At 43.8% G+C, this 24159-nt stretch overlaps 1 protein-coding gene across 2 annotated transcripts in view; it reads left to right on the top strand.

Annotated features, from left to right (window-relative positions):
* The window catches only part of XYLT1 (xylosyltransferase 1), a 145859-nt gene that overhangs the window by 50715 nt on the left and 70985 nt on the right, over nt 1-24159 (top strand). For both annotated transcript variants that reach the window (XM_065732627.1, XM_065732626.1), the window contains exon 2: nt 18572-19091. In XM_065732627.1, coding sequence (XP_065588699.1) covers nt 18572-19091 — 520 coding nt within the window. The remainder of the gene's footprint in view (nt 1-18571; nt 19092-24159) is intronic.

Raw genomic sequence — 24159 nt, 5'->3', positions numbered from 1 at the left:
CGTACAGAAAAACATTTTGTCCCTGCTTTCCTTTTCTTTCCTTTTGCATTTCTAACTATGTCACTATTTCATATATATGTTTTCCATTTCTTCATGTAACGTTGAATCTCAGTGCAGACCACACTCTTCAAGGAAGGACATGTGCTATTGAAAAGCTGCTTGCTCCTGATTTGTAAGTCATTGAGTAACCAATGTTGTTGATTTGACAAATCATTCTATGCTGCAGATGAACAATCAGGATAGCAGGAACTGCGAGCTTCTGTTCAGTAGTTCCTAAATTAATGGTGTCATCTCGGTACAGCAGTTGTATCTCTTATTATAGTAGCATACATTTGCTTCACTGGTGGCTAAAATTAGCTGTGGACCATATGGGTAGCATCTAAGCTCTTCTGGCTTTGCAGAAGTATTGCTTAATGACCATGTACTCTAACGTCTGGCATTACAGCATCTATTAGTTGACCTACTAAATTAGTGGAACACAAGCTATCATCTGCCACTACTCTGTCTGAGAGATTTGATGACCCTTTGTTGCATTTACTGCTCCCATTTCTCTTTTTGTGGACTTCCATGAGGTGTGTGGAGGTTCCCTTGTAGATGGATTATAAACCTAGCTGAGATTCAGTTTGGATTTTCTAAGACAGGGAGTATTGGTTAGAGGAGTCCTGTTTTGGTATTTGTATCCTTACTGGGAGGTATTGCCCACAGGTGTCCAAACAAGTTTGGGGAAAAAAAAATTCCTTTAGTGGAAATTATTTACTGCTTGTGTTGTCGTTGAAATGTGTGGTATTTCAGTGGAGATTGTGTGTTGTGGAGTATGTGGGATGAAAGATGCTGTATAAGCATTAGGAGTTTACTGTGTTTTAGCTAAAGCTGGCCACAGACTGCAGTGAGAGCTCAGAGATAAATCATCCTTGTTTTCTCCCTTTGAATTTGCTGAATCTGCAGATTGAATTTGTGGTCTCCTGTTTTACTTCAGATGAGCTGTAGTTTTTCTGTGGAAAACGCCTTCTGCTTCTTACACAGCACTGTGCATCCTTCTCACTTTTGTCTCACCACTAATTTTTGAGTTCTCACAGTACAGCAGCTCAGCCCCATTTAATTAGGTATGTGCTACTCCACAATTGTTCTGTTCTCCCTTGTGCTGTGCTGCTGCACCCGTAGGACTCGGGCCTCCTTCAGGGCTGGCTTAGGTCAGCGTGCAGTGCAGGCTGGCTGCAGGAGCACCCCCTGGCTGGAGCTGCACTCCTGCAGAATCAGTGGGAATGTCTGCCCCAGGATGCTGCACTGAGCTGCTCCTGTCTGCTCCAACGGGCTTGTTTGCTATTTCAGGCACAGTTGGTACAGTGAGTGGCAGCTGAGTGATAATTGCAGCTATCCTCACTTCAAAATTAAAAAAAAAATGGATAGCAAGAAGTGCTAAGCTTCGTTGGGAGTCCAGGCTTTGTCAGCAGCCATGAGTCACCGTGCATTGTGTGAATGGATGAGATGAAGCAGTGTGATGATTTTTTCCTTTGTTCTGTAACCTTTTCTGAATAACAGGCAGGAATTGCCTCTCTGTGTCTTAGCACCTGAAATTCCACCGGTGTATAAAAAGCATCCATTCACAAACCGTGCAATCCTGACTCATCAAACACTGGGAAGGTGCCACATCAGCAGCTTCGTCTGTTGCCATTACGAAACAGAGAATGTAGATGTGTGTCTTCTACATTTTAACTAATATTTGAAGACCCAGCTTCCTTTAACTGAGTCAACAAAGGGGGTGCCCAACAAAGAGGCTTTTCTCTTTCCACTCTCTCCTTCTCTTACTTTATTGTTCACTTGATCCTTTATAAGAGTGGCTGCAAATTTACGAGGTTGCATGGGAGACAAATAGGCCATTCTGAAACTTTGTTTCAAAAGAAAAACCAGGAAATGTGATTTGTAAGTCGCTGTAAAATGTAAGTGTATCATGATGCGTAATAGAGACGTCTGCTGAGTTTAGTTTGGCCTTCAGTGTTTGTAGTGTATTGTAAATTCACTGCTTTATGCATATTTTCATTGTGCATATCTTCTTAAGGACTGTAATGGTACTCAGAAGCAGGAGGAGGATCTCTGCCATCAGTGTGACTCTATTAGAGGAGGGATAATGCAAGGGAAACAGGGGAAGAAAGTTGTGGAAGGATGATGGATGTGCTTTTGCTGGCCCAGAATATTGGTGAAGGAGTTCATGACCAGCAGGATGGACAGGAGCTTACAACAAGGGAAAAAAATGAATTGTCTGAGAAAGGAGTAAGGAATCCATGTTTGTTTTTTGTGATAACATAAGACAGATTATGGTCAGAGAAAAAGCTGCTGGGTTGGAGCAGCATTATCCTGGCTTTAAGGTGCCCAGTTAACTCTTAATTTTACCCATGAAAATAGTACTTCTAGATAATACATGCAGTCTGTGTTTTTTAATGGTACACTGAATGCCTGTTTCTTGCCTTTGCAAGATCACCATCATACGCATAAGAAAGAGATTAATTAATAACAGCTTTACTGAATGTTATCCACATATGCTTAAGGTAGTGTTAAGAGTACTAGGAAAGTAACCTCAAAGCATTTTCTGTATTACGTGGAAAGAATTCAGCGAACACTGCACAATTCCAGGGTAGGGATCTGTTCCGCTTTGAGGGCGGTGAATGCCCACTGGATCTGATGAATCCCTTAGTACTGTAGTTATGTGCTTTGCAGCTCCATGGCATAGAAGACCAACTTTGGACACTTAAGTGTTTGGAAACTCAAGCTTTATTCATTACGGATGATGTTTCAGTCCTCACCCAAGTCTGTGCTGCTACTTTAAGGCTGAAAAGTTCTAGGGATCTCATCAGCTTTCACTGGAGAGCCAGCAGCTGAAGAAGCCTGACTCATCCTGACAGTGCTTCATGGGCTCAGTCCGCTGTCGTAACTGTGAGCAGGATTTGACCCGTGGCTGTTTTTATGTTCCCTTGTCTATTTAAAAAAGAGCCTTTTGTTCCTTGTCTGACAGGTCCTAAGATCTGCAAAGGTTGGAACCTGAGAAAGGGCAGCAATTGGACAAAAGGTGAGCTACTGAAGAGCAAAGCAGAAGCTTTGACAAGATGAAAAGGAAAACACACAAAGGGCCTTGTACCTGCACACGTGGCATCTGGCAGGAGGGGTGCTGAGCAGTGTGCTTCAAGTTTGGCTCACAAATTACAGTCTGAAGGAAGCTGAGGGCTAAGAGTTAAGCAGACCCAATCCAGGGTTTGTTTCGTTCAGCCATGTGGGGCTTTGGGAGAATAGTCATGACAGTATTTATGCAACTCCTCATCCTTTCTCACTGTTCATATACAACATACGTTCCAATGAATGTCTTTGACTTTTGTTACGTATATATTTGCATTTATATTTCATAAAGCTGTTTGCTTTATATTTTCCTTCTTCCTTCCTGATTTTACCAAATGTGGATCGTGGAGGGTGAAACCCTTTATTTAACATTGCTGAAAGCTGTCTACCTTTACATCCCCTTGTGCTGATGTCAGAATCTGCATTTGCTTGAAACTGTTATTGTGAAATACTTTTTTCCCTGTAACTCCTGTTTCTAAATCAGGCATTACTTTTGGTTTTATACATTTTGCCATTCAATCTGCCTGACCTTTTTTTGTATTATCAAGAGCTAAAATCTTCAGCCTCTGGCGATTGCCCTGATCTTCAGTCAGGTTCTCTTAAATAAAGTAAGAAATCCCCCTAGACATTTGAGATTGTACCATCATCAGCATGAAGGGTAAATGGAATAGTGTGCTGTTGAGTATTCTGCTGACCTGGAATGGAATTCTGAGCACAGGGGCATTGCACCTTGTTTCAGAACTCCTGGGGAAATTTAGCCATTGAACAAAGTACTCCTAGACAGTGTGTGCCAAGGGATTTTCTAAATCGGGAAAGCTGTTGTTTCAGCCATGTTATTTCAGTGTTCCCTTTGCTTCATAGTCTTTGAAATGAAAAGTGACAGTTGTTTTACATACTGGAAAATCTTGCATGATTGGTCTCAGCTCAATATCTGCAGGAGAAAATTAAGATTATGCTACCCACACATTAATGATGAAGTTCCCGTGGCTTTTTAATGACATAATTATACTTTAAGTACAAAGACGCTGTGTTGGTGAACAAGAGCACTACAGTAACTCCTAACGATCACGATCAAATCATATTTATATGAATATGATCTGTAATTAAAAGCTACTACTTTGTAATAGCAATTAAAACAATCCATGAGTAATTAAATGCTGCTTCTTAAAGACTTTTCTGTTTGCATTTAATGAATGCTGAACTTACAGCGGACAGGGCTTGCGTTAAATAATGTCCTGCAAAAACTTGTGAACTAATTCTTTCTCCATCACGCTGACTTCTGGGCAGAGGCTGTCAGCACGTCACCCGCTCTGTAAGCCCAGCTCTGAAGTCATATGCTCACGTACAGGAATGGTCTTGTTGGCTGTGCAGCATTTGTAGTTCAGCTGTTGTGTAGTGCTGGGATCGTGCCCCTCTCGTGGGCGGCCGATGGCAGAGGCCAGTGAGGGATTTTTGAGGTGCCCCTCCTGGCTGTCACTGCTGTTCTCTGTTTCCAGGGGAGTTTTGGTGAGGTAGCACATGTGGGGAAGGATGAAATAATTCAAGTGACTCTTTACTTATTTTACTTGGTTCTGTAACAGACCATTTGTTTACTAGAAGTTGTTCAAATTGTCATTGGGTCAAATAGTTAAGAATGATAGTAAATCTAGTTCCTTTTTCAAGGCTGAGATGATGCCAGGAGAAAATGTTGCCTGATAGATACCTCTGTGCTTTTTGAATTTTTTTGGTCAGCTCTGGGAGTCAGTGACAGCCCATGCAGATGTTAACAGGCTTTCACAGGCTTTCCTTTTGGAAGGGCAGAAAATTATTGTGAGCATGAACTGAGAATCTGGGCCCTAGGCAGAGCCTAATGTTGTTTCTTCTTGATTAAGGCTTTTGCTATGATAAAAGACAGCACACAAGTTAAACTAAGCGGAGACGACAGCCCATTCTCGGCTTTCATCACATGCGAAATGCATCTTTTCACATCAGTATTTACGGCGGGCTTCTGCTTGGATCAGGTTTCTTGAAGTCCACTTGGCTAACATAATTTGATGCTAATAAGGAATTATAAAGGGCAACAATTTCAGATCTGCTGACAAGAAGTAGTAGCCCTGCCTTTATGAGCAGTAGGAACCGGGAGCTCGTTTTCCTGGAGGAGCTGTTTCTGTCGCAAGTGCTGCTCTGCGATACAGCCGCGCTCAGAATTGCAGTGTGTTACCTGCTGGGAAAGCTCATCTCCGGCTATTTGTTTCTTTAGTGGCAGAGGGGTTTTTTCCTCCTTCCTGTTTGCTGTTCAGCTCGTTGCTGGGCTGCATTGGTATTCTGGCTGGCGCAGCTCTGAGCAAACACTTTGTGCCATCCTTGTCACGGCGGCCGCACTCACCCAGCGTGGTGCTGGCAGCAGGAGGGTGGGAAAGGCAAAGGGAGAATTCAGGGAGCCAGGTGCTCTCCTGTTTTGCCTCTCTTTGCTTTAGCTGTGCTTTGATAGAGCTGTGAGCAGATGCAGCGGGGTCAGAGTTTTGCCCCAGAGTTTAGAAAGGGAAATCCCAGCAGCTTGCCAACACGAGCTTTTCTGGGAAAGGGTGAATATGTGCAGGGACCAAAATCATGGAAAGCTGCCGAATTTGCCAGTTCTGTCATAGCATTACATTACTGAGAGGCAGTGGATGGGCAGGCAGGATAATAGCTGCTGTTTGCCTTGGTTATAGGAAAGAGCCCAACAAAATGCCAGGGCCTGCAAACTGGCAGGGCTTTATCTGCACCCATCACAAAAGGCACATGGTGTGGTGTGTGTGTCACAGGCTTTGCTCCGTGGAGTGATTGATACATCCGTCCTTAACAAACACGGGTTAGAAACAGCTAGCTTCAAATTCGTAGTACCGATAGCTCTGGTGGGAAGCTTTTTGGCAGTGCCCTCATCTTGGCAGCTTTTGCATCCTAGATAAGATTAGAGAGAGATTTTCTTCATTTCCTTCAAACCTTTTGGAAAGATTACTCTGCTGGAGCGTTATTATTCTGTTGATAAATATATAGCATTATACTTGTCAGGTGTCACTTTGGTACTTGAATTGGTTGCATAGTAAGAAATACTAATAGCAAATACGCATTCTGAAAAACAGCACGAACCACATTATGTACATTATTGTGCTGTGTCAGTTCTGCAATCAGGAAATTTTCAGAAGAGTTTCCTTTTAAAAGGTCTGTTACAGGAGCACGTACATCAGGGTTGCTGTAGACTATTAAATATGCTTGTAACAGAGATTTCTGTTGTATGTCAAAGACCAAATCCTTACACACCAGGCTTGAAATACATAACCAGAGGGGAAGCTGTGATTCAGATTCTCTTTGGCCAAATGAGAGAAGGCCCCACTGAATGTGTGTCTCTGACAGCTCCCCCCTGTACGCACTTCAGAGTGAAGGGTGTCTTTGCCTTTCAGCGTTACCACAGTGGTTTTGGAGGCTGAAGAATGTTGCAAAAACAAGAAAAAATCCAATTGACAGAAAAGAGTGGCTAGTTGGAACTCCATCCTGCCACTTCCACTACCCATTTCAGTCCAGTTAAGTGGAAATAGTGCCACAGTTGGCAATTGGTAGCATCATGCTCCCACGCTGAGCTTGTTTTGGACCAGTGCTGATGATGTTGGACGTGACTAATCAGAATCCCAGGTAAATCTGATAAATGTTTGCACAATATCTATTTGTAGACACAGGTTTCACTTTATCAGACTCCCTTTATGTTATTTTACTGCTTTAGAATGGGGAAGATAGGAGGAAGACATGAATGAAAACTTCTTGACAGACAAGGCAGATTTTCATTGCTCTTATTATGTGTACTAGCAATTCGTTTATTTATTTTTCCAAATGAAGCTTTGGTTAATTTGGAAGAGACCAGTCCCCAGGAAACCTCTAGGTGTGCAAGCTGGTGCTTGCTCAGGTCTGTGCTGCTGAAGCCTCTTGCATGACTTCCCATATGTGCTGTGCTGCTCATGAATGAGGTCTGGGAGTAGGACTGTGCAGCTGCTAATGCTCAGTCCTGTGCTGCTGAAACAGGCTTTGCAAAACAGCCCAAAGCTGCTGTTTTGAGCAAATATTTTGCTAGCAATGATTTACAGTTTTCTCTGTGGCAGGGAGAATAGGAGGGGATATTCCATGAATAAAAAAAGCATTCTTACGGGCTGAACTTCCCCGTTCCTTCAGAGGCAGTGCTTCCTTAGTGTCCCTGAAGTAAAGATAGCTCTAGGTCACCATGAAAACTGCAAGCTGTAAATATAAACCTTTGCTGTGGTTGCCCTTAGAAGGAAGTACTTTTATGTACTTTTATGTACACTAATGCAGTTACGTGTGTTAAAACAAAGGAGTGCATTGTGATTTAGGTCCTGTGTGTTCACAGGTTGTAGAGAGTGACTGGCAAAGTCAGTGTTACCCTGTGCTGCCAGGGCAGTTCTGTCAGGTAAGAAGTGCCTGTTAAGGGAGGTGGCTGCTGCCTCAGGGTGAGACACTCCTTGTTTCTGACAGAATTCCTGGTGGGAGCTGCAGAGCATCCCGTGATGGCACAGGCCAGGATCGAACCCCTCATCCTGGCGGTCTGTGACAGGTCTGGTGGTGTGACCTGTGAGCAGCATGACAGGGTGCATTCCTGTTAGCTTTAGAGCCTGAGTCTGGTTTAACAGAGGCTTGAATTAATTTCTCTTAATTAAATCATCTCCTAATACTGGTTGGCACACAGCCATGGGCCTGCAGGAATCTTGCCTGTTTATAGGAGCAGAAAATTTGTGCAAACCACGTGTAGCTGTGACAGGATGCAAGCTTTGTCTGCAGTGAAATCCATCTCTGCCCCAGCAGGGCAGGGCTGAGCAAGGTGCATCTGTGTAGAAAGGTTGGAGCAGCTCTGGGGAGCTTGTGGGGAAAGGGACTTTGAACCAGTCCTTAGAGAAAGAGGAGTAGAAGGGATGCTTTCCATACAGCATCTCTTTGTGCTTAGGGGAAGGAATAGGGAAGGGATGTTACAGCAAAGTTGCCTTCATTGGGTGGAAATTAAATGACAGCGGTTTGTTTTCCACCAGCAAGAGGTGGTGCCAGGTTTACTGGATCTATACTACAAGGAAGTGCTGTGAACACCCATCCATCCCTTGTGGTCCTCAGGGTCCAGGACCGGTGCTTGAGACTTGTGCAGAGAAATCATTTGGCTCATTTTGAACAGTGAATGCTGAGCTCTGTGCTGATGTGTTTCCAGTGCTGGATAGCCATTGCTCACCTACAGCTGTCCTACGTATTTAAGTGTTCCTATTTAAATCTTGTTCAAAATCAGAGGAAATGTGGAGTACAGAATGTTTGATGGTACGTTCCTGTGGTACTGAGCAGTTGAAAAAAGCTTGGAATTAATCTGTTTCTTTTAGTGCTGCTCATATTAGTAGGCTTTGCTGTTCATGCTTGTCATATTGTAATTCTGATTTAACAACATTTATCAGTAGAAGATCACTGCAGGGTCTTTAACGATTATAGTTGTTCAGGCTGATAGTCTGAGACTATTAAATAAGCTCCAATTACTTCCCATTTATTTGTGTTGTATTTTTCCTCCAAGTAACAAAATGTAATCCAGAAGTTCATTATTATTCTTTGCATTGTATTTATCTGAATAGATTTTCTACCTAATTAAAGCTGAATATGTTTGTGTTAAACTGACCGTATTTTACAAGGATGTTGTTATTTGTATGTGAGGGGGTCTTTGGTTTCTACCATCCATACTTTAATTATGTTTAATCTCCGTAGCTGCCAGAAATCTTATTGTGTATCTCAGCAGTTCACTGTGGGCTGCCTGAGATTGTTTAGATGTGAGTTGGAGTAGTTTTCCAGATGAAGTTAGTTGGAATCTAGTTAATAACAAATCATCAGGAAGCAATTTCAAGTGTTTACTACTCCTCTGAAAGACATAAAGTGTATACGAGCTGAATTTTGGCTGAAAGAAGTAAGAATGAAGGTAAAGAATTCAGGTCACACAGCCATGTTATTTGCTGTGGGATGGGTCGCCGGCCATGGAATGCAGGAGAAAAATCTTTTGACGAGTGTGGGAACTGATGAACAAGTTGGCAGGTAATGTGTGCGCAGTGTGGTCATCGTGTTGGTAGTTTGCATTCAATTGACTGAGCTTTACACTGTAAACACTTGGTGTTCTTTATTTATATAGAACGCTCTTTCTGGGCACCCTTGTCACTTAATCAAGCAGTACAATTTGCTGTTAATTAAATACAGAAAACATTGCTTTCTTTTCGTTATCAGAATAGTCCTTTAGGGAAACACCTACCTGTGCCCACCCCACACTGCCACGGGGCCGTGCTTTGCCTTCCCCAGAGCCCCCTCCACAGGAGCCAACTGCCCTATGGAAACCTATGGGGCATGAGTGGCAGTAACTTTATGAAACTGCAGCATTTTTCAAATGTTGCTTGAGGATCCTTTTCAAGGAGCACAGAATAATAGGCATTAATACAAAAAGTCACTTAAATCGTCCTTCCTTTGAGAAAGTGCTGACTTCATGTAGGCTCCTTCATGTCTGAACATGAAGCTCCTTCATGTTTTGGAAGGACTGTACCATCCGCCTTCTCTTGGGAGGGAGCTATGGGCCAAAAAAAAAGAAAAAAAGGACAAGTAAGCCTCCAGGTTTTCCTGAGCTTCCTCAGGAAACCCCATTTTGCACTTTGGGTCAGTCCTTCCTCATCTCTTTCCTAGCTTTGTGCTGAGCTCTGTTCAGAGATGGGGTTAAGTTGATACGAGGCCGGGAGATTGAAAATGCTGTCAGTGTTGGAGGGCGGCTGCTCTGCCAGCACGGGTGCTGTGAGTTGCCTGGACATGGGGTTGGGCATTGTGTTGGTAAGTTGGGGGCAGCTCCTGACTATAAAGCAAATTCTGTTACAGACTGAGTAGAATAGTCTCTGGTATCTTCGAGTCCTTCTGCATAAGTACAGATTTTCCTGAAGAGCTTGAGATAGCAGAAAAGAAGGTTGACAGTTTTTAAAATACTGCAGATATTTGCTTGCACGGTTCCCTGTAGTATTATTCCAGGCTCTAATAGCCAGATGAACATTTGAAATTACTGCTAATGCAAAAGAGCTGCTCATTTAGGCACTGCACTGAGCTGCAGGAAATGTGAAAATCTGTTCCATCTCTTGAGGGGTGCTCTGTGGTATTATTATGTGATCCAAATCACTCAAAGTCAGACACGCACTAGCCAGAAAAAAAAAAAACACAAAAAACTGTTCTGAGGAAAGCAGCCAAAGCTGAATTTATTCTACATTTTACCTTATTGTAAAAATTGCATGCATACGAAAGGAAAAAGTATGTCCCTTCTACAAGAGCTGCTCTGAAAGTAATGCCTTCTATTTTATTACATTGGTCCATGACAGCAGAGGTGGCTGTTGGTGGGATGGCAGCAGAGGCAGAGCCCTCCCTCCAACATCCCGTTACAGCTGTTGCCACGTGACACACGGCAGCAGAGGGCACACTGGCAAAATGGCATCTGGTATGGAAGTGCAGATGAAGCAAAGGGGTGGAACTGAATTCCTCCACGCAGAAAAAAATGGCACACATGGGCATTCTTGCTCACTGAACATTGATGGAGACCCAGCAGTAAATGTAGCACAGAGAGGGGTGGGTGCTGCGGTGGAGCAGAATTTTATATGAGCGTGGCATGCAGCTCTTGTTTATCACTGGCAAAAAATGCACAACTAATGGTGGGGCTATGCTGAAAAATAGCGTTTGGTAGCTGGGAGTTTTCTCTATCATTTAGTGTTATTGTGCTCTTTGTATCTTCTGTTGTTTCCATGGAAGTAAATAGGAGGCATTACTTTCAGAGGAACCTGTGCATTAGTGATAGTATTTGTTCATGCTGTTTCCTGAAGGACTGGTGCTTTTTCAAGTCGCAGAATTCCCCTTTAAATCCAAGTGATCACTTTTTCCCATGATCTTTGTACGTATTAGAGGACTGTGTTTGATGCCATTGCATCTTTCATCTCTCGACCAGCTTTCAAGTTCAAAATCAATAAATTTGTTTTCACCCTTTCCCTCTTTAATGTCAGGCACGAAGTCGGTTCATACATTGCTTACAGAATGATTCTCACAAGTCTTCAGCCTCTGACGATTAAAGTACAATGTACTTATTACAGTGAAATGGAAAAGCATATGGACAAAGCTAACTGCTTTAACATCTGCTATCGCTTCTCCATCTGCTCTCTGGCTGTGCTCCTGTCCAAACCTGCCAGAAGCACTCATTTTTCAAGGTCTCATGGCCCATCAGCCACGTCCTCAACGGAAGTCCTTAATTTCGTGTTCGTTCTGACAGAGCAACAAGACATCTGAGGGGGGCTGAGAGCAGCAGCACAGCACCAGTGGTGGTACCTCTTGTTATGCTCAGCCTCAGAAATCCTTTGCAGTGACTTGTTTGTAAAATACATTACTATTTGCTGTCATTCTGTTGGTGACCATCCTTCACTATGCATCTGCCAGAAGAGTTAGGACAACTCCAGACAAATAGATTTATTCTACAGTGATGGCAATGATGTTTTGATTTGCTTTTTTTTAGGGATTCTTACAGAATTATGATCTTAGAGGTCCCTTCCAACTCATACCATTCTGTGATTCTCTGTGGTTTGACGAAGAAGCTGCCCGTGAGTGTGCCAAGGTCTGGGCATGGAGGGAGGGCTGTGCTCCAGGAGCATCCCTTACTTGTAGGGGTGCCATCTGCTGACTTCTTTGGCTGTTGGAAGGTATCATTATTGAGTAATTAACAAGCATTACAAAATAAGATGTCACAGAACTGTAATTAATGTCGAACAAAGAGGAGACTTGCTCTAATTATCTTCTCATGTAGTACTGTTTAAATCCTTCCTGGCCTCAGGATTGGCCAAATAGATGTTCCTGTCCCCCACAGAGCACTGCCTAGCGGCTGCATGCTGCACATCCTGAGGTCTGTTACTTTGTGGAAAAAGCCCAGCTTTGTGTGGGATGGAGTTGTGATAGGTACATGCTCCTCAGCCCAGCAGGCCCAGGGCTTTGCACTTGGAGAGGAAATAGTTTCTCTGGCACAACGTGTGAACACTTACCATTCAGGGCTTGTTTGCACATGGTCCATCCATCTGTGTGGTATCTGTAGGGCTTCCATGATACTGGGATGGCAGTGATTGACCCTTCCAGTGGAGGGAGCGCAGTCTCACTGCCATAAGGAGCAGCTCTGAGCAGTGCTGCCTGCCCGGCACAGCCACTGCTCACTGGGTTCAGTGCTCAGGGTCAGAGCCCTGAGCCACACGTGAGCTATCTGCAGTGCCCTCATTGCTCTCCCTGTGGCTGCCTGTTTGTCTGCGTGTTAGCCAGTTTGGGAAGTTACTCAAACAGTGGGCAGCATACCAGAGAGCATTCATTCTGCATGGGAGATGCTTTAGTAAAGATGGAGTTTGTCAAATTAAAGCCCAAACAGGTTTTGGAGGACAGCTCAGACTCTCACTGTGTGCTTAGAGCTTAAAACATTACTTTTCAATAATGTTATATTGTTATTTTTAGCATCAGTGGCAATCAGTATGTAATTGGCAGTGAGCTCATCCATGCTCTGGGGTACAGAGTGTTCCTTCCCAGTTTGGGAGTGTTTGTTACTGCTGAATTGCGACGTGTGCGCGTGCAGAGAGGCTCCAGCGTCACTAAAGCTCTCCATGCTGGGGCTCTCACTGTGCAGCACGCGGCACTTTTCCTCTCCCTGACCTTCTGAGCACCAGATAGAATCAGGACCTTAAATTTGTGTTTGTGGAAATCCTTCTCTCGGGCTGTGTTTGGTGATAGACATGACAGGGTCACATCTGAGCTCTAAAAAATGGAGCTTGCAAAGCGATGAGAGCCCTCCAAGGTTTTCTCGGAAAGGCTGGAAACAGAGCTGGCTTTTAAAATGTGAGGGAAGCATTCTGACCTGGTTGGCAGCTCTCTGCAAAAGCAGAATGGCAGCAGAGCAGAGAGTTTGTCAGCTGGGCTGCTGACACCGCACAAGGATGTGCAAATGCAGGTTTGTGGTTTGTCCCCAAAGGGACACGGTGTGGTTTCCAGGCTGCAGAAGAAGCACAGCTAAGGTCAGACCAGACTGAAGGGTGTGATGGAAATAAGGGTTAGGTAGCTTGACTCTTGGGTGGTATGTGTTTGAAACCTGTAGTGATCAGTGATTATTAGAGGAGTCCTCCCAAACATGGTGGCTTTGGATGGAGTCTGTTCTGGTCTGTGGCTGTGCCTGAAAATTATTCTCTTGCAAAGACCAAAACACTGATATTCATAATATTTTTCTGAGCATTCCGTGAATGAGATTCGGTTTGTACAACAAAAAATGGCATTGTTAGGTGCTGACTTGAAAATGCTACTTTCATCTTTGACTGTGGAAACATACAGGTGATATTAATAGGCTCTGCTTTTGATTTGGCACGGGTGTAGTTTTCCTTTTTTTCCGTCGTTGTATTCAGTGTAATTTACAAGCACAATGGGAGATAAGAAGGTGCTGCTTATGAACAGCTGGACCAAAGCTGGGAAGGATGACTTTTCAAACAGCACTGATACAGACAGCATTGATACAGATCTCATAGTACTGCCAGAGCTGACACCGCGTGGTTTCACCACGGTCTTTCTCCAGGATTTCTCTGTCCTGACTTGAACACCTTAGACATCCGTGGCACAAAGTCTGCAATGAGTCCTGCATTGTAAAATAAGTGCTGCAGAGCAAGAGAAGCCCATGTTCCTGTAGCCAGCTGAAGCCCACATATGCTACTTTTGCCTGTGCTCCCAAACTTTGCAGATGAATGCAATTTATTGTCAGCAGATGCTGCTGTTTTGAGCTTTTAAGTGCTGAGCTTTGTGTCCCCTCCCTGCAAAGCGTGTTCGTCCTGCCTTGAAAACATTACACCACGTAAAGCATGCCTAACTTTGCTGAAAGTTATTGAGAGATGAATGGGGTGTTTGGGTTTGGTGGCTTGGTATTTGCATTAGCAGGTGTGAGAGCACCACGTTCACGTGAGGCTGAAATTGGGCGGTGTCCAACTGTGGCATTTGTTAAGCGCCTTTTTTGTTTTTTATTCTATATACCCTGATGTACATACATGCCTCCTGTTGGCACAGTTGTTTGCAGTTGGCCCGTGTTTTTAGCCCTCGCTCCTCCCAGACGCTGTCTCTGAACAGAGCTTTTGTGGTCTCCTCTGTGCCCCAGGCAGGCAGCGATTAAAGCCCAGTTTAGTTCTGTGCCTGCCTTTGAAGCGCTTGTGATACATTTGTCTTCTCAAATTCCAGCGTGTACACTTGGAAAGGCATTTCCCAGAGGGGAGCAAAGCACTTGAAGGGAGAGAAGAGTTTGAAGAGGCAAACCTTATGCCAGTAAATCCTCTGTTTACTTTGCTTTTTTCTCCTGAGGTTTCGTCACAGCTTTCTACCACTCTCCTGTCATGTCAGATGCGATTTGTATCGGGAAGGTCCCCACACCTCATCCTTCAAGGCTCTTTAGTGCTGTGGAGGGTTTTGTGGCATCAGGTTGGGGCTGAGGGCAGGGCACTCACCAATTTCTTACTGAGGGCATTAGAAGAATTAACTGCCACAAAAAAAAAAAAAGAAAAGAAAAGAGAAAAAAGCAAAAGATAGTGGGATTTTGCTCTCCTCACCCTTATCAATATGCTGTTTCCAGTACAGATTAGAATGACTGTCACTGCAATGCAACACATAAAGTTCTCATTTGCTCTTTCATATTTTCCTTCATATTCCACATATGGGACTTGCTGAAGTTGAAGGACTGTAAATAGCTCAGAAGGTGTTTGGGACCTAAAGTTTATACTAATTGAATTAATAGCGTTTTAGATGGCTGTTGTATTTCAGCTTCTTATAAGCAGGGAAAAAAAAAAACCAACAACAAAAGAAGCAAAGAAGAATCTTCCTGTTTACTTTCACACATTTGTGCACCCAATTATCTATTGCCATCAGGGTGCTGTCTACACTGCTGTCTCCTAAGTATGAAACAGATGTTATTAGCACGCAGATTGAGAGGGGGTTGCCTCCTGTGTGCTGATGGCTGCAACACAGGAGCCGCAAGCTGGACCCAGCCCCGCACTGAGCAAGCACAGGTGGATGCCCCAAGCCATCCCATCCCCACCAGCAGGACGTGGCTGGTTGATGGGTTGACCTTGAGGATGTCAAGGTGTTATTGGTCTCACCGGCCACATATCAACTTCAGCCTCTTGTGTGTCATTCAGTTGTCGTTTGACCATCCAGGTAGCTCGCAGTGGTTTTATTGCCTTATAAAAGGGGTTGGTATGTATGTGTTAGAATATAGAGTGAGAGACAAAGGTGAGCTCCAGCAGCAGCTTAGAGGAAGCGTGTCTGCGGAGCAGTTAAATTTTCAGAGCTATTTTGTGTATACAAATGCAAGATGTTGCTTCAGTGCATTAAAATAAAGCAAGTCAAAGCAAACCACTGGCATAGCCAACATAGGGTTTGGGAGTTGGCTGAACAAGAAAGGGAGCATGGCAGCTATCAAACATCTGAAGCATTGGACCATTACTCAGCCAGCGGCACCTCGGAAGAGATGCTTTGGGTATGAAGTTAATGAGCTTCATATTTGTCTTGCTCTGTTTGCAGTTTGCTGCTGGGGTCAGGGGTCTTTTTTTTTGAAGATGCATAGGCAATATAGAATAAGTAAAAGAAGTTGGGCTCTGAAAATAGAGGAATTTTTTTGTTTGATCATTCATGGGAACAAGTGCTGTCTTGAAGCTATTTTTTGGTAGGTTTTTTTGTTCTTTCACTGAGTTTAAATTAAAAAAAATCTTACTCCTTTATTTAAAAAATAGACTTCATGCACTTCCTGCTCTTAAAAATGAGATACTTTTTTTTTTTAAGATGTGCTTTCTCCAAAATAAAAATATTTTGTTTGAAAAATGATTGGCTTGTGGAAAACCTGCATTGTATTTGCAACAGCTACTTGTAAGCTGTGAGTTATTCATGGAAGAGAATCACTTCGGTCACTCACAAAAACAGATCTTCTAATGAATAAACTATTCAAACATTTCTCATTGCTGAGCTGCAGAGGTCAAAGCGATACTGGCTTGCTGCGTGACCTTGGACAAGTCATTATCTCAGCTTCCTTCGTCGCTGAAATCTGACTGTGAAATAGCTCTTCATAGTAGAGGTGGGAGAAACAATTAACTAGTGCTGGTGGAATGTTTGGAATATGAGATGTGGTTCCTAGGTGCGAAAGATGGCTCCCATCAGTCATTGTTAGCCACTGCTGTGATTTGGCAAGCACTGCTTTTTGGCTGTTTAGTCTAGCAAGAGTGGAAAGAAAGCTGGATGGAAAAAAAGTCTATCAATATTTATAACCTGGTCATCAACTTTTTTAGTAACAATTCCCCTTGCTTTTGTCTGCTGTTGAGCACTTTACTAAGTGGAGGTACTGCCCATTCCATGAGTCTAGAAGAGTGTTACCACCTAGCCTGAGGGCTAGCTTCTGCAGCTGGAGCAAAGGTTCCCATTTCGTATTCATTTACACACACAAGTGCCTCTTGTTCTAGCCTTCTGTGTCTTTTCTCAAACAGATCTCTATGTTCTCTGATGTCCCTGGGATTGTCCTCCTTTTTCTTTTCTGTCTTACAGACTTTCTCCTGTGAATGTATTTATTCAATTTGTCAATTGCGTGCCAGCCAGGAGAGGTTTGCAGAGGTCTGAAGGGAGCCACGTAGCCAGCTCTCAACAGTGGTTGGGATAACTCAGATGTTTTACTGTTCTTTGTACGTTCTCAGAATTAATTCTGCCCTTTTGCTGAGGATTTCTTTCACGCCTGTCTGATCCCCATGAGAATATGAGCAGCTCAAGCCAGCACAAAGAGTGATAAGGGTTTAGAAATGCTGGTGAAGGACACTTTCAGCTTAGGCCATCCTCAGTCTCCGCTGTGGCTGGAGGACATGGTGCCCACAGCCCCATGCTGTCCCACACCTCCCTTCTCTGTCATTATCTCTTTTACAGCCTCAGTCTGCCTGCCTGGCTTTTAGGAACCTATCTAGTCTTTTAGGAGCGTTACTACAGAGCCCCTTGCTCAGGTCCACATCAGGTGGCTTCTGAACATCTCCAAGGAGGAGACCCCACATCAGCTGGGCAGCCTAAACCAGGGCTCTACTATTGCACTGTGTAATGGGCAGGGGGAACTCCTGGGCAGGGTGAACTCCTGTGCTCTGTGAAGTGCCCACTGCCTCTGCTTCTGGCACTAGGCACCACTGCCTGAAGCCTGACTGTGTCCTCTTTGCATTGTTTTCAGGTGTTAATGGACACTGATGAGATCTCTCAGAGCCTCACCTCTATGCTGAACAGTCCCAGCTCTCCCAATCTCCATGCAGGAGAAGTTTTCTAGTCCCTTCGTCATCTTGGTGACCCTGTGTTGCAGTTCCTCTAGTATGTCCATGTCTCTCCTGTACTGGGAGCACTGGATGCAGCACTCTAGGCATGGCCTGGCTCAACTCCCTCAGCAAGAAGCAGGCTAGGCAGGCAAACAGCCCGCCCCTGTGGGACAGCTTGCATCCCTCTGTCTGCAGAGGGCATGCAGTGGTGCAGACCATGATGGTGTCCAGGGGTAGGCCGCAGAAGTGCCTTCCTTTTACAGTTCTTTCTGTGTTTAATAAGCATGCTTTGGAGGTGATTTGGAGGACAGCTATAGGAGGAGGTTGCACAGCAGGACTGGGAAGCCAGGGAGTGGTGTGGGCAGTGCAGGGCTGGGATGTGGGCAGTGCTGAGGTGGAACTTGGCTCCTGGTGAGCCCACCCACCAATGCACAGCAAACACAGGTGTTCACTGAGTTTGTAGTCCTTGTGTGGCCTGTTGTGTCTTCCCCAGGACTTGTCACCAGTGTAATACATCTGATGGCAAATAAAAATGCAACTTCTTAAAAATCTGCTATTGCAGTCGCTGCTCGGCTGAGTTTCCATAGTAACAGGTGGAGGGGGAAATCATGAAGGTTGACGTTATTCTGCAGCAGACAAACATTGCACTATGTCCATTCCCTCTCCTTCACCTAGTATGTTTTGAACATTACAACTGCTATGGTTGGGGCGTTCATCCAGGTGTGGAGAGGACAGGAGCAGTGGGTGAGGACTGGTGGTCAGGGCCTGGCGTGGTCCTTCCTGGAGAGCTTTGCCATTGTTGTTAACGGTGTCAGGGTGACGTCTCCAGTCAACGGCTGCTCACAAGCCTGTATAAACCACCTGCTCCATCCAAGATGGAGTTGTGCCCATCTGAGGGACGAAGGGTGGTGGATGATATGTTTGTCTCCACTGATGTCAACAGCTCCAGTGAATTCCTCAGCCTAACCTTTCTGTTACAAGCCCTAACATGGCGTTTTTCACTATGTTAGATATTCATTTTTGTTTTCATGTATGAAATGCTTGCAATGTATGGCACGTGAGTATTGTAGTAAGAAGAGTGTAATTTTTCTCCCCGTTTATAGGATGGCTATTTTTCCCACCGACCGAAAGAGAAAACGCGAACGGACAGCAATAATGAAAACTCAGTCCCCAAGGACTTTGAAAATATTGATAACAGTAACTTTGCTCCCAGGACTCAGAGGCAAAAACACCAGTCTGAGCTGGTGAAAAAACCCCTTAGCAAGCAAAAGGAGCATTTGAGAAAGAAACTGGAAGAGGAGAAGATAAAGGAGAACTCGCTGCTGGGGAAGAGCTCCAATGAGGTGCAGCTGGGCGATAAGCCTGGAAAGAACAGCAGCGACAGCAACCTGAAGGACATGCACACGTCGCCCAGACAGCAGCCTCTGAAAAAAACTGGAAATGGCTCTCCTGAACTGAGGTACGACCAGGCACCCAAGTGCGAGGTAACGGGCAAAGAGGCAATCTCGGCCATGTCCCGGGCAAAGTCGAAGCAGTGTCGCCAGGAGATCGCGGATGTGTACTGTCAGCACAAGCACGGAAAGCTGATGCCGGAGAAGGTGGCACGTTTCTGTACGCTGGAGGGTAAGTTGGGAGGTGGTGAAGGAGAAATAAAGCAGTGTCTTGGGGGTAGGATTTTATATGATTGAAATGGATTCCCAGTGACAGAAATGGACTTTGCTGCAGAAACACGTAACGTATTTCTCTCGTCTGTGAAAGGCAGGGAGAATCTGAGGATGTTTTAAGCAGGGAGTTATATGGGTATCACAGGATTCTTGGTAGATTCGTGCTGAATTTATTTTTGTTTCCCCCAGATTTTTTATTATTATTATTATTTTTGCACTGTGTGATATGAGAATTGAGCCTCTACTTTTATTTCTTTAAGTTTTTGATCTGCAGATGCAGAGAAGCACGGTTGAGGTGCATGTCTTGGTACTGAGTTGCCTGGGATCAGAGAACAGCTATAGTGAATTCTGGTGTCTTCTGCTAGCCAGTAAATGAGATATACTGCTGTTACAGACATTTTTAATGTTTCTGCAGTGGAATCCTAGCTAAGAACCAGGGCCACTAAGCATTTTTGTAATAGATAACTGTAAGAAACCTAACAACTATTTTTTTTAAGTATTAAAAGAAATCCGATTTTGTGACTCACTTCTGTTTTTAATGATCTTCAATCAGCTAATTTCCAAAATTACTGCTGTAGGGAGCCAGGTGCCAACTGTTGCCTAAGTCAGGCTTTGATTTGTTGCTTGTGGTTCCTGTGTGCAGTCAGATACATCAGGCATCTCTGCTTGGTTTCACTTTGCATATGTGAGCCAGCCCGTTTCTGCCTTTCAGTAAGAACGCTTCATGAGCCACCGTTTACTCAACTGTAAACTTCCTCTGTAGTAAAGTGCTTGTTTTAAAAGAACATTCTGTTTATTTCATGAGAAATATTAACTTACATCCTCTAACAGTTTACCCATTCTTTGCACCATCTCACAGCAGTAGTTACTGTTGGGTTGACTCAGTGTGGTATGGAGAAGAGAGGAGGAGCATGGTGGTGTTCTTGGCTGAACTGAGAGGTTAAACTCTTTTTACAGAGAGTGGAGAAAAGGAACTGCCCCAGAGGATGTTTCCAAACAAGAGCATCTCCCTTTAATAGAAGCTTAAGTTTTTAACTTAGATGTTGCATATTACCACAGTGGAAGGCATCAGCGCCTCATTTCCCACCACTGTGACTGTTGTTTTGTGGCTGTGGCTTTTTTGTTTTGTTTAGTGTTTTTTTTTTTTACAAACATCTCTTTTGGTGTTTTTCTTCCTTCGTTATTGTGGTAAAATTCAAAATCCTTACACTGTGGGCCAACATTGGAGATGAAGAATTAATGGAGCAGGTAGAAGACTTAGTGTTCAGTGTGAAGTGGGGAGAAGGACAGGGAAGGCAGAAAAAGTTTAAAGGAGAGTAAAACCAGGACAGTAGAAAGGTAGGAATTTAGCAAAATCAGGCATCGATGGCATTCTCATCATCATTGAGTTCTCATTGGTGCTCCAGAGGCATAGAGAAATGGAGTCGTTGTCCAATATGCTTTTATTTTAAAATACACATGAATTTATTGGCAGCTCATGAGTTACAGGGATATGTCACATTAAAATATTTAGTGTAAAGGGACTGTGGGTACAGCTTTTTGGGTTAACACTGAGTAAGTTTCATTCAAATTTTTAATTTAGGCAATGATGCCTATTTTAAGAAGAATAACTCAGTTATGTCTTAACTTAGCCAGATGGATCTTTGTGGAAAATGTTCACTTTTATTTGCCTTAAGGTTATTTCCTGCTGCCCATGCTGACAGCTGAAGTTTACTGCTTCAACAGCCAGATTTCCTTGTCAGAGAAGTCTGTACGTCCTGTATTACGTTTAGGGTTGCTCTGAAAGACTTGGGAGCTCTGCTGTGGGGAAGTGATAAAGCAGCAGCATGTTGAGTGGGACATGAATTGCTTATGCAGGTGGTACCAGTGCACAAGCAGGCTGGAACCTCAGAGCTATGAAGAGATCCAGGCTTAGAAGTGACTTCTCAAAGATCTGAGTACAGAGCTATTAAGGCAGACGTGTAGGAACTCTGGAATTGAAGGTGCTCAGTGCTTATCAGTAGGTGTTAGAGTACTCCTCAGGACTGGTCCCAGTTCAGCCATCAGTCTTCTTCTATTATGATACAACGTGGTAGATCTGTTAAATTTTACAGCCCTGTTAAAAGATCCATAGCCTGAGTTCTGTGTTGTGGTCTCAGACCTTTCCTGCCCAGTGCAGAAAATGCTGCTGAAGTTAGCCACATCCTTGGTCAAAGAAGTCTTCGTCAGCTCCAGATATGTCTTAAATGCATTGAGCTTCATTAGTGGAGGTTTGTGAAGCACTGGCTATCAATTTTTGGGAACATAAGACACCCTGTTGTCAAGATTGCTGGTGGAGGGAGGTCTGTATAGATGTTTTGCCAGTTTATGCATCAAGAAAGCTATATGCTGTTTGTCAGCAAAAATCAGGCATCCAGGCATTTGTTAGTCTTTATTTTTAGCATGCAAGCACTATCCCTTTCAGTTTGGTTTGAAAAAAGATTTCCTGTCCGTTTTCAGCAGAGCTGTAAAGTTTAAATATTTATGCATTATAGAAGCACATTCATCCATTATCTCTATGTATAAATGTGTTCTCAGTGTTACAGTTTCCACTGAGATGTCATCCAGCAGTTAATCCCGTTGGATCCTGTCTTAGTTGATCAAAGCCACCAAGTTACTCAGCATAGCTATCAATCATGGACGTGACTCCATCCAGCTGGATTGTCATAAATGTTAAGTGATATATTCACTTGAATTGTTATCAACAGAAACAAGTCTTACAGGCTCTTTTTTTTTTCTTTCAAATACTTTATTTCCAATGGCAATAGGCAAGGTCATGCGAGTTTCTCATATGCTGCCGAGGAGAAGATGCTCCGTTTCATTTTAGAAAACACAGCCTTCTTCTGGTTTTCAAGCCAAGAGAAAAGGGCTCTGAAACTCGGTTTACTGTATGATACACACAGGTAATAGCAGTGTGTGTAGCTGAACACTTCAAAGCACTCAGCAGAAGGAGGTTGATTTGCAGGAAGAGAAGGGATAGGCCTCACAGATGTCAAATAAGAGGTAGAGCAGAGCATTTCTTCAAAACAAGGAAATGGGAGACTCCTCTGTATAATTTTAGAAGAATGGGAGCTGTAACTGAGCAAATATTAAATTTCACCTGCTCTGTATGCATGGGTAAGCACACAGTGACATGTAAATGTGTGCCTTTGTTTAGCTTTCACAATTTCAGCATTGCTTTTTTGCACTCACTGGGTTTGATCTAAAGATGATTGGGCCCCAAATTTATCTTTTTTTCCCGGTTTCAGGATTGCCAGTGACAGTGGCTGCTGCTTTCCTGCACCTCTAATCTGTTGGTGTGACAAAATGACTGTGATGAGCTGTGCACGGTTTAAGAAGCATATAAGAGCCACTGCACATACAGCCCAGACAGCGTTTTAATTTGCTGCACCATAGATGATTCTGGTTGCAATAAATTTACTGTGAGTAGACTAATTGCAAAATAACACTAATTGAGTAGTTATCAGCGAACAACATCCTGTGGAACAAAACTGCTTACAATTAATAGCTTTTAAGCCATGCGCTGTTATTCTGCAGAACACCAAGATGTAATTACACCATGTACAGAGATTGTGTTCTCTTCCGGAAAACATGTTTCCAGCACTTCTTCCGTTATAAAAGGCAGTTTCAAGATTCAGTGCTTGAGTTCTAGGTGAAGTGAGCTTCTGAAACGTGGTGTGCCTGCCTTGTGCCCTTTACCCCATGTGAAGCAGGACCAACAATGCTGAAATCAATGAACCTGTGGCACTGTAAAGAGAAAAAAAGCTATCAGCACAGTGATAGTGATTCTCAAATTAACATTTTATATGGCCACATGTACATGTTTTGACAGATAAAGCTAGAATGGAAAGACATTTTGTTGTTTTGCCTGAAAATGGACCCTACCTCATTGTATGAATTGTATATGCCCAAAAGTTCATATAAGCTGCTGCCACTGGGCTGGATTTTCAGGCAGGCACCAGATGGAAGGGCTGTGTTTTTGTTGTGTGCCTGGTGCACTTGATCATTGGAGAAGAAAGGTGATGCAGCCTTCATCCAAAAGCTTCCAATGGAAGAAATGTTCCTGGGAAAGGGGATCAAATTAGTGGTTTATCCTCAGAAACTGACTCTGGCCAGTGAGTCAGAAGCTGGACAGCTTTCTTTGTAGATGGAAAGTCTGTGCATATCTTGTAAGGGAGGTGAACAGGGCAGCAAACTTGAGGACAGACAAGCGTTGGCAGTTGGCATCTTGAGGAATTGCTGAGAGCACTGCACAGCACAAGAAATGAAGCACAGAGAGGCTGATAAATTTGCTACCAGCAGCCCTACTTGTCACCAAATCGCTGTTCTGGAAAACACTGTCATTTTAGGGAGCATTAGAGGGGCAGCTGGGCAGGTGTGGGGGCAGCTAATGGCCGAGTGTCCCAGCTCCTGACCTCCTGGGAAACAAGTGCCAGGGCAGCAGGGGCTTAGAGATCACTTTGATAAAGATTACTGCATGTGTACAGTGATGAAAGGAAAGTGCTTGAGCAGTGGCTAATGCTCCTGTGACCCTGCAGCATGCGTAGTTGGAGCGGTGGGAATGAGATGGATATGATTGAAGCAAAAGAAGGTTGTTGGTGGGAGCTGGTAGGGCTTTAAATTAAAATTTGGACTGAACATACGTTGAAGTGTTTTGTGGTAGGAAAACTCAAGCCATACCAGCAGTTTTGTTTTTGTGTAAAACAGGTGTTGGGCTTCTGATGTGGACTCGTTGCAGTGATTTAGTGCATGGATGTTTAAGAAAAAGCACTGCATCTAAATGGTCCTGGTTTTATTCAGTGCTGAGCAGGAAACTGTGCGATGTAAAGCTCAGTAGTATTGAATCAAGCTTAAATTAAGGCTGTGTGAGCAGTGTCGGTGTTAGTTCTTCTCTAATCTAACTTTGCAACCATAACAGAACTGTTGGAGTATCACTAATACACACTAAATGTTAATGGACAGCAGCAACTTTCAGGTTTGCTTTCAGTGTTGTGTCTGCAGTGTCACCA

Source organism: Cyrtonyx montezumae, unplaced genomic scaffold, assembly GCF_038088225.1.
Source record: "Cyrtonyx montezumae isolate F1298 unplaced genomic scaffold, pur_monq_1.0 scaffold_16, whole genome shotgun sequence".
Lineage (NCBI taxonomy): Eukaryota > Metazoa > Chordata > Aves > Galliformes > Odontophoridae > Cyrtonyx > Cyrtonyx montezumae.
The sequence above is the reverse complement of the archived record's forward strand: the minus strand, read 5'-3'. Positions and strand labels throughout refer to the sequence as shown.